The sequence below is a fragment of the Phragmites australis genome, chromosome 4, assembly GCF_958298935.1.
Source record: "Phragmites australis chromosome 4, lpPhrAust1.1, whole genome shotgun sequence".
Lineage (NCBI taxonomy): Eukaryota > Viridiplantae > Streptophyta > Magnoliopsida > Poales > Poaceae > Phragmites > Phragmites australis.
The window spans coordinates 23,005,114-23,015,057 of record NC_084924.1 but is presented as its reverse complement, the minus strand read 5'-3'; the positions used below and the strand labels follow the sequence as shown (position 1 = coordinate 23,015,057).

Genomic DNA, 9,944 nt, shown 5'->3' with positions numbered 1-9,944 from the left:
AATAAAAAGAAAAAAATTATCCGCTAATTTTTCTTCGAATTTCTTCATTTACTTTTATTAGTTAAACACATAACATAACCGTAACCAATAACGATATAAGAAGACTAGAGGAGTAGATGATAAAAATATATAAATTATTTAAATTTTAGAGATTTTTATTAAATATAAGAAGTAGGTAAAGATGTAACACGAGAATCAACTGGAGTTTTGTAATGTAGAAATTTTGTTGTGTACAGTTAGGCAATCCTTGACCTTCTATATACATGCATAGATATTCCCTTTCACAATATCAGTAAGGGACGGTTTTGGGCCTTCTGCCGACGCCTCCAACGCACCCTCCAACAACCCATGCAGCGCCACTTTCACAATATCAGTAAGGGACGGTTTTGGGCCTTCTGCCGACGCCTCCAACGCACCCTCCAACAACCCATGCAGCGCCACTGCCCTAACGCTCACTGGCGTCATCGGACACCATCGCACCCGCACCCCTATCCCCTCCCTCGTTCTCCCGTGCACTCACCCTCACTCTGCTCTCCTCATCTTCTGTGGCTCCCCCAACCCTGATAACACTGAGTAAGGTCAAGTCTACAAAAAATCAAATAAACTTAACATAATTTGCATCAAAATATACAATCAGCTGGAACATGAAATATTTCCGGAGTACAAGTTCTACACTAGCAGATGAGACGCCAGATCTGGATACTGGCATTCACTTCACAAGACATTCGTCAACAAATGTAATCGACATCAACTTGGAGAAATAGAGAACATCTGACCATCTGATTAATACTGTCGTCAACTCATTACAACACTACTGGGGAGCTGTCAATGCCTTGGGCTTCGGTTTTACTTCAACTTCGTTCACCGTCCGGATAAATATTGAGTCGGGCTCATGGCTGAAAAGCACAAAAGCACAGGTAGATGAGCAATTTTTTTCTTCTTTAAAATACATAAGTTGTATAGAAAAAGTTCAATATTACGATTTCTCTCCCTCTTCGTAAGTGTAGCTGGATGCCACAGCAAGTAGATGACCATCCTTACTGAATGAAAGAGCAGCGATGCTTGATGCGTACTTTGAGTACTGCAATCAAAGTAAGGAAATCATATATAAAAGAAACATTACAGATAGTGGCTTCCAATGAAGTAAAACTATCATTTGGTTACCTGATATAGTCTTTTCTTGTTAGTGCCATCCCATACATTCACAAATCCATCACAACCTCCAGTGGCGAACGTGCCATATCTGCAGACAGACAAGAAAAATGAGAAGTGATAATCTAGTGAGATATGGAATGGCCACAAAAATTAAAGACCACGACTTTACATTGGATGGAATGCAATTGCATTGACAGGATAAACGGTATCCCTCCCAGCCTCAGATTTCCGATGACACTTGAAAGCATACCTGAATGAAAAATTAAAAGATAATCAAGCAGGTAGTTAAGGGAAAATGTCAATGGCATCACTGTTCAGTCTATTTCCCAGGGAAGGCAGGTGAACAGTAGTTCCATTGAAGATAGCGGGTTTTCAAGAAAGAGATAAGCACATAACAGCATGATTTGACAATGCACAACTGCTAGTCAAGCAGAGGTCTTGCGCCTTACTAAGATAACCATTTTCTTAGTTACAAATATGTCGTGTTCAAATGTATGAAGCCAACATCACGTTACTACCAGTAACCTCAAAAAGGAAAGCAAAAGTTTCAAATAAGAGGTCATCTGTTCATCAAAACAAAAGGAGTCTTTCTATTTCATCCTCATACAGAAGGGCATCCCCCACTATAAGAACTCAGGGGTTTTTTATTTTTTATTTTTTTGGAGGAGGGGGGGGGGGCGCTTTTCAAACATTCTAGTAGTAGTAACTTGGTAACTTGTACTTGGGGCATATTTAGTGGAAACTATAGCTCAGTGCAATCATACAAAATATTTTTCATATTTTCATTAAGTAAACGAAATAACTCGCAAATGTCAGGAAAACATTTAAATTATTTCCCAATTTAGTAGAACCCTCATAAAATTACAACTTCACTCAGAATGATAGGGTCACTCTGAACTAGAGAAATATCTAACAAAGTTGAAAATAACAGGAAAACAAATGATAGGGTCACTATTCACTCAGAATTTCTGTTTTTGTTCTTCCGACAACACTACATAGATTACCTAAAAAATTTGAAAAAAAATCTGAACTAGACAAATATCTAACAAATTTAAAAATAACAGGAAATCAAATGATAGGGTCACTATTCACTCAGAATTTCTGTTTTTGTTCTTCCGACAACACTACATAGATTACCTAAAAAATTTGAAAAAAAATGCATTGATGTGCTGATGTGCATTCTATATATTATCTATAGGCATGTTTATTACAGATTAATCATTGCTATAAGCTACTAATATAAGCTTCTATATATTAGAAGGCAACAGAAAGAAACAAAGTAAAGCTGATGTATGAAAACTGTGGAAGCTTATTTAGGTCATGTTTGTTTCCTACTTCTAGTTCTGCTTCTGCTGCTGCCAGAAGGCAGAACAAACGAGGTTCTGGAGAAGTGACTTTTGGAGAAGCTAGAAGCTTGCTTCTCAGGAAAATAAACTAAAGCAGAGAAACTCACTGAGAGACGTTTTTTCTGAGAAGCTATGTGTAAGAAGCCAAAAATTTATTGTAGAAGCTAACAACCTATTTCCAAAAGCAGCTTTTCAGACAAACTAAAATCACAACTTTTCAAAAAAATCTAAAAGCAGAAGACCAAACAAACAGACCCTTACAAATGAAGTTGCATCATCCATTGTTTCAACTGATGCTAAAGAAAATAAACATCAAATCATACAATTGATTATCTTGTATGATATCATTACAAAACATGAACCCATCTTTTGCAGCTAAGATGCAGAAATCATACTTTTTAGATTGAGCAGACTCGGATAGATCAAAGAATTCCATAGAAACTCGTCCTTCAACAGAACTTAGAGCGTACCCTGAAGCAATGCAAGACAGAGAAGATTGAGGTTAGCATACAAAATATATATGTATATCAACATGATACAATAGTAGAATAGCAAATGGACGAATGCAGTATCCCAAGTCAAGGCTGCTCGACTGGATATCATTAGCACTTTGGCTGTAGGTCCCCTATTCCACTATGCCACCTAGCATATAGTTATTAAAATTTAAAACAAGGCCAAACCAGTGGTTCAACCCAAAATAAAAATAAAACAGCATCCCAGTCAGCATGTGTGCACCATATTAGTAGTCGGACCACTACAAACCAGCTAACAGCAATTGTACAATAGTTGATTCGACCTGTTTACGATGTCCAGCAAAGCAGCAGTGGCGGCAACATCACGCTGTGCCAAGCGCACTACGCCACTCAAATCTAGGAGATGGTGGGGATGAGAGGCTGCAATTCCGCTCACCCCGATGTAGGAACAGCTCAAACTCAGCCACGAGAGCATGGCGATAGAAGTGGACACGACGAAGTACAGGAGGCTTGTCGGCAGCCTCTGCTACCTCATCCACACACAGCCGGATCTCACCTTCAGCGAAGCCTCTTCATGGAGCGGCCAACTTAGGAGCATTTGGCAATTGTAAAGAGGATCGTGTGCTATGTTGCCAGGACGATCAACTATAACTGTCGCTACGTGAAAGGAGAGGAGGGACGGCTGGTCGGCTACAATGATAGCGACCTCACCGGCGACATTAATACGCGGAAGAGCACTTCTAGCGCTTTGTTCTTCTACGACGACAACTTGGTGAGTTGGCACACTCTAACAGAGGGTGGTGGCCCTATCGTCCTATGAAGCAAAATATGTCACCACCGCCACTGCAGCTACACAAGGTGTGCGTGACTAGCTCAATTGCTCGGCAACTTCAAGGGGAAGCCTGCCGACACCATCAAGCTCAAGGTTGAAAACATATCAACTCTAGCACTAAGCAAAAACCCTATGTTCCATGAGCACAGTAAGCACATCGATGTGCGCTACTACTTCATCAAAAAGTGCTTGGACAATAGGAGTGTTAGTGCAGACTTCATTGGCACCAAGGACGAGCTCGTAGACATCTTAACAAAGGCATTAAGACGAGTTCGATTCCAGGAGCTTAGAACTAGAACCGGAATGGTCCAAAATTAACTTAAGCAAACACACAAGACTTAAGAATAATGTTAGTGTAATCCTTGTGTATCGGTTAGAGGTCAATTAGTTTAAATCCTTTTGCTATGTCGGTTTGCAACAATATGTCAGTTATTGTACCAACTGTAGCAGCAGTCGGTTTTGTGCATGTATATTGGATATTGGGTTGTGCACCTCCTTGTAGTAAGCTTTGGATGTTCTAAAGCCATTAGAAGCTGTTAGCAGCGAGAAAACTAATGTGCTAAGTGTGTGCTCACGTGTGTGTTCTTCCAACCCACCTCTCGCATGATTGAATCCAACATTTTTTAGGTTTTCAAGTGCACTTTCAGCTTTGGCTCTGCACTAATCACATGGTACATAGCTTAGTTCTGAAATTTTGGACATGCATAGCTATTTTTTTGGAAATCTATCTATAGTTAAAGTTCAATGCTTGAACCTTCTTTTTCTTGTTGAACGCATGTACCACCTATATTTGACATATCCTTTCGAGTAATAACTAAGCTACAAACAAGGCTACATATTGCATCAGCACTTTGTAGTGGGGTGATCACTAGCTAACCTCACTTTCCATTTATATTTATAAACTAAGGGATGTTATGCGATGTTTCCTCTTGAAAAAGTCAAATATAGACAACGCATGAAACAATCAATATAGAAATTAGTTATGCAGGCATTGGTTTTATATTTGAATATCATTTAAATAAGTAATAAATGTTTAACTGGTAGCTGATATAAAGGAAGGGAATTTTGATTTCTAAAACAATAATAAACGCTTACAAGGTGATACCAAGATTGATAGTCATTCAGGATTACAACCTCCATCAAGCTACTGATTTGGAGGACAGATCATGACAAGAAACTAACAATAAACAATAACTAGAAGAAAAAATAAAGAAGTTACGCTGCAACTTGAAATTAGAAAATATCAGATAGGGACAGCATGCGACAACGAAACAGTATTCACAGTATACAGATATAAATTTTAGTAGTCCAACTTAATGTTTGATATGAAACAAAATTACAGAAACAAATATTGCCACACTCTAATAGGTTTGCTTATCATTCATGATATGAAACAACTAAAAGGACAATAACTATGTGTTATCAAGGTTTCAAATATTGACTGTAAATAATGGTGCATGGACACATCAACAATCAAACTGAAGGAGCTTACTCCGTGATCCTCAAATTAAAATCGCAAAAAAAAAAAAAAAAAAATGGGCTGTTCTTATGCAATCTAGAGGTGCACCTCATTTTTATCCCAGAGAAAAGACCAATCACAAATAGAGAATTTCAAACAACTATCAAGAGAAATGCAGCAGCCTAACAAGATCTAGAAGCCAATCCATGTATGCAACACTGCATAGGAGTTGAGGCCTAGAAATAGGCTGAACCTCCTCACTCGAGCCAAACATGTGTTTTCTCTGAATAACTGAGTTAATTGTTGTCAGAATCTTTTTTTACTGCCGCAAGATAGACAATGTCCTGCCATGTCCTAAACAGTAGATAAAATGAAAAATGAGGAAGTGTTGTCAACCAGCAACCTAGCCAAGAACAAAAGCAGTTACCTGTTCCGTTGGGAAAACATCGAACACATCGTGTTTGATATTTCAAAGAAGAGTCTCTTTTTTGCTCAGGTTGAGACATGTTGCGCAGATCATAAATATTGACATGCCTTCCTGCCGTTGCAACAACCAACCTATTTCCTACTAAAGACATAGAATAAACACGTTCAGGTTGAGTATATGTCCCAACAAGTGTACGCTCTGGTCCGCTCACTCCTCTTGGATCCCAGCATTTAACAGTTTTATCCCAGCTGCCAGTAATGACTTGTCCTAAATAGATAAATATACAGATACAAAAGGTTTAGTTCAATCTTCTTAGGTGGTGACTGATAAGATACAACAGACCAAGTACAATAAGTAAAAGGGCCCCAAGTTCATAAAAGGTTTCTCTAGAATACTTTTTTGCACCAGCTATATAATATATTCTTAGAAATTGTTTCAAACAAAATCTGCAACATAAGTACATAGAATCAGGTTAGATACCGCTTCCAGAAATTAGACATGTTAAATCAGTTTTAGCAACTGAAAGTTAACAGAGCTCGTTTGTATTGCAGTTAGCATAAGTGAATATAAATATGTAAAATAGCATCAGATAAAGTGAAACCAAAGGCATTACTTTCACTTAGTAAGCTAGAACATTCAAAGCACGTCTAATGATCTAAATAATTTAGTAACATCATTTAACTTCAACAACCAGCGATTTGTTAAAATTACAAAAGCAGCATCTCATCAGCTCAGGTAACTCTATTTAATTTAATAAAAGAATTCCTTAGAGAGTAAGAAACAGCAACTCTCATGTGATAATAATCATGACAATAATGGCACACCACAATTTGACATGGATTGAGCTTAAATCGAGGGCCATACATGGTGAATTTAAAGACACCTAAAATAATCCATAATACTCAAAACTCCAACACACAACAGGACAAACAATAGCTACCAGAGGCATGACTGTGACACATCTGTACAATCCTCAACCAAAATGGATAGCCCACCTGGTCTATTGCAGTGTGGCATTGTAAATGGTGTAGAAGGAAATTCATGTGGTAGACCAAGTACTAGGAAAATAACTTCTATCCCAAGCTAAAGTTATACGCTTTTCAGTGAACACATTTAAGTGTACATTGTATTTTTTTAGAATTCAGGTGTGAAAACAGTTAGCAATGTGTTTAACTGAAACATAAAAACTAAATTCCATCCTTAACTATAATCACATCAGTTAAAGACCTAAGGTTTGACTGCATCAGGCTGCAAGGGTATCGTACAACAAAAAAAGCAAAGCTAGAACATAAATCCAAAAGCAATTCAATAAGAACACAAGTACCTGCAGCGTAAGAGTATTCCACGCAACGAACTGGACCATCATGCCGCCCCAAAACATCTTCTTTAGCTGAACTAAATACTAACCTGAAATATATCATTTGAGCATACTGCTTATCAGTTTTACACATATCTCCAAATAGATGAATATCCCAGAAAAGGCAAATGTAAGTGTATTTATTATGGAATTAGTAGCATTCAATTTACAAAATATGGGCACATTACTCATCAGTCTTACATGCAGAATTCAATTTACACAAAACATAAAACCACATATGGGCATATTGCTTGTCAGCCTTCCCTGCCACATTTAGATTCAGTTTCATGAACAGTTGAAAATATTCAAAAGGACAGGACTAGACATTTCCCAACTCAAATAAGAGATATCTAAAACACCATACGTCTGTAATTCTAGAACAGAATCCAATCAATACAAAATTGATATATTTTTCCACAATACAATTCTTAGTTTAGCTATGGCTGTGCACAATCCTCAGTGGCAACAACTTTTTGTTCTGATAGCGCAACAAGTCTCCTGATTTTCTTTATGAGAAAAAAACATAAAAGACCGTTTCCAGATAATTTTAAAACCCACTGCTTAATCACATTTATTTTCCCTTGCAAAAAAATACATTTATCTGCGAATCGTCTGCACCGCAAAAGACATTTTAACACCAGCAAAGTGTACTCTTCTCTAACCATCTATAACACCACAAACCTTTTTCACAAGTCTCACCAGATGGGAAACAGAAAGCTCATATCACCTCACGTCTCCTAGCCAGTCCCCAAATCATATGCAAAGCAAGATGCGGAATAAGGCAGAAGCTTGTCAAAATCATAAGAACCCTCACCTCCGCACGGTGTGGTCAGCGCCGGCGCTGAACCCCGATGAGTCGTCGTGGAAGCAGCAGTCGAGGACGGCCCCAGGGTGCACGAACTCCCCCTTGAGCACGTTTGCGTCGGCTTCGTAGAGCCGCACCGTCTGCAACCGAGCACGAGCGCCCAAACCAGATCAGGTCAGCCGGATCAAAGAGCTAGGGTTTAACGAACAGAGGAAGGGGGAGACGGGAGGGAAGGGGAGCGCGTATGCCGTCGCTGACCTTGTCCCATGAGGAGACGAGGAGGTTGTTGCTGTGGTTGGAGAAGCGGAGGTTGGAGATCCCATCGGAGGGCGGGTTGGCGAGCTCCTTGCCGCTGCCCACGGCGGCTGTTGCGGCGGCGGCGGCGGCGCTCATGGTGGGAGGCGGGGAGGTGGTAGGTGGTGGAGAAGGGGGAGGAGGAGGAATTGGTTTAGGGTTTGGCGTAGTAGGAGCAGCAGGAGGATGAGGAGGGCTTCGAAATTTGAATTCGGAACGGGCGGAGCGAGCACCAGGGAGGGAGGAAGGGAGATCAACGGGGAGCGGAAGGCTTAAAGACGAGTTGGATTTGGTATTTTTATTTTTGGATTCAAACGACGGGAGTACTGGGGTCTGAGGAAAGGGGGACAGAGAGGCGAGAAGATTCCATGGCGTGGCCTTCCGTTCGTTCGGCGTGGACTGGGGAGGCAACGGTCTCTCTTGTTAGGCTGAGCCGGCCCATCCTTTCTTTTTGACTTTTTCTTTCTGTTTACTACTTGCCCTAGAACGTGCGCAGTAAAATGTATAAGAATTTTATCATTGCTATTGCAAATTATTTAGATCTTGCGAGCCGAGAATAATTGTTTTTTGACATCTTAATGGGGCTTGCTTGTCCATCCATAAAAATCTTAAAACACGTGCGCAAGCATTGTTAGCTTGCAGGCACGCGCGGTTTGGATTATTTTGTTTCAAACTGAAAACCCGGCAGTTTCCATCATCTTTCTCTTTCCTTCTCCCTTGTACAGTGTCTATATATTGCAACAGTTTTCAAATCTCGTATAAGATATCGATTATACTTTCAACACCAAAAAGCAAAACATAATGCTAGAAAAGGTACTTCATTTCATATAGCAAAAATGCTCTACAGTGCATAACATCCAAAATAACAATAATGTATTTGCTTTTGATTTGTTGTCCAACATGAATTCAATAAAAATAACTTCTTTTACAATAACATCCAAGACGAGTGATGAGGAAGTTGTGCATTCAGCCACTTAATTCTCAGACTGGAATCTAAGTATCAGTTGAGACAATCCTTTTGTTTGTAATCTAGAAAACGTCATACTTCTGCGTGTATAGCCCAGGATCGATGATCACTGTTTTGGCCCTTTGGTACCTACAGAGACAAATTTAGCCACTGCACAACTCATAGAAACAGATAACGAGAAAGTCTATGCCCTTCCATCCGATATCACTGGTATCCTCAATGAAGTCAAGAATCTGTTTAGCAGAGTTCTCAGATCAACTTTAAAAGTAGAATTAGTAAAAACTCTGCCAAACAGCAGTTTATAATTTTCAGCTTTCAGAGTAATTCTGTAGAAGTGATTCTCTAAAATGAGCTAAGATAGTAAGAGCTGAAAAAAAATTATATTCCCCTTATTTATTTTTCTCACAGAATCATTTCTTTTATAGAGTTCATCTGAAAGAATCACTTTCAGCCAGAGGTAGCCAAATAGGCCTTTCGGGCAGGTCCAGTATGGGCCTGTCAAGGCACGGCTCGGCTACGACTCTACCCAAGTGACCCTGGTACTGTTATGGGTCGTGCCGTGACGACCCGTGTGCCGCCTCCTCGGCCCATGGCACGGTCCGTCATCTACTGTGCCGTGTCAGGCTGGCACAGAGGAACGAGAGGCCCGACGGAGGCACGGGCAGCCCGAATGGCATAGTTGGGCACGCCAGCCCGACAGCACTTCGAAAATAGGAAAAAATTAAAAAATAATAGTTACAAAATTCTAAAAAATCAAAAAAAATATTGAAAATAAATAAAATAAGTTTTATTGATTGATTGACTCATTAAAAACCTTTCTATAGAAGGA

The 9,944-nt window shown here is 39.6% G+C and overlaps 1 protein-coding gene across 1 annotated transcript; it reads right to left on the bottom strand.

Annotated features, from left to right (window-relative positions):
- Nucleotides 1-574: 574 nt before the first annotated feature.
- Nucleotides 575-8,542, bottom strand: LOC133915909 (mitotic checkpoint protein BUB3.1-like). Its single transcript, XM_062359301.1, has 9 exons — nucleotides 8,113-8,542; nucleotides 7,864-7,994; nucleotides 7,017-7,099; nucleotides 5,693-5,959; nucleotides 2,897-2,972; nucleotides 1,325-1,405; nucleotides 1,165-1,243; nucleotides 981-1,081; nucleotides 575-896 (listed from the first exon to the last, which is right to left on the bottom strand). The coding sequence occupies exons 1-9, from the start codon at nucleotides 8,245-8,247 to the stop codon at nucleotides 812-814; spliced, it is 1,038 nt and encodes a 345-aa protein (XP_062215285.1). The 5' UTR covers nucleotides 8,248-8,542; the 3' UTR covers nucleotides 575-811.
- Between the last annotated feature and the right edge of the window lie 1,402 nt (nucleotides 8,543-9,944).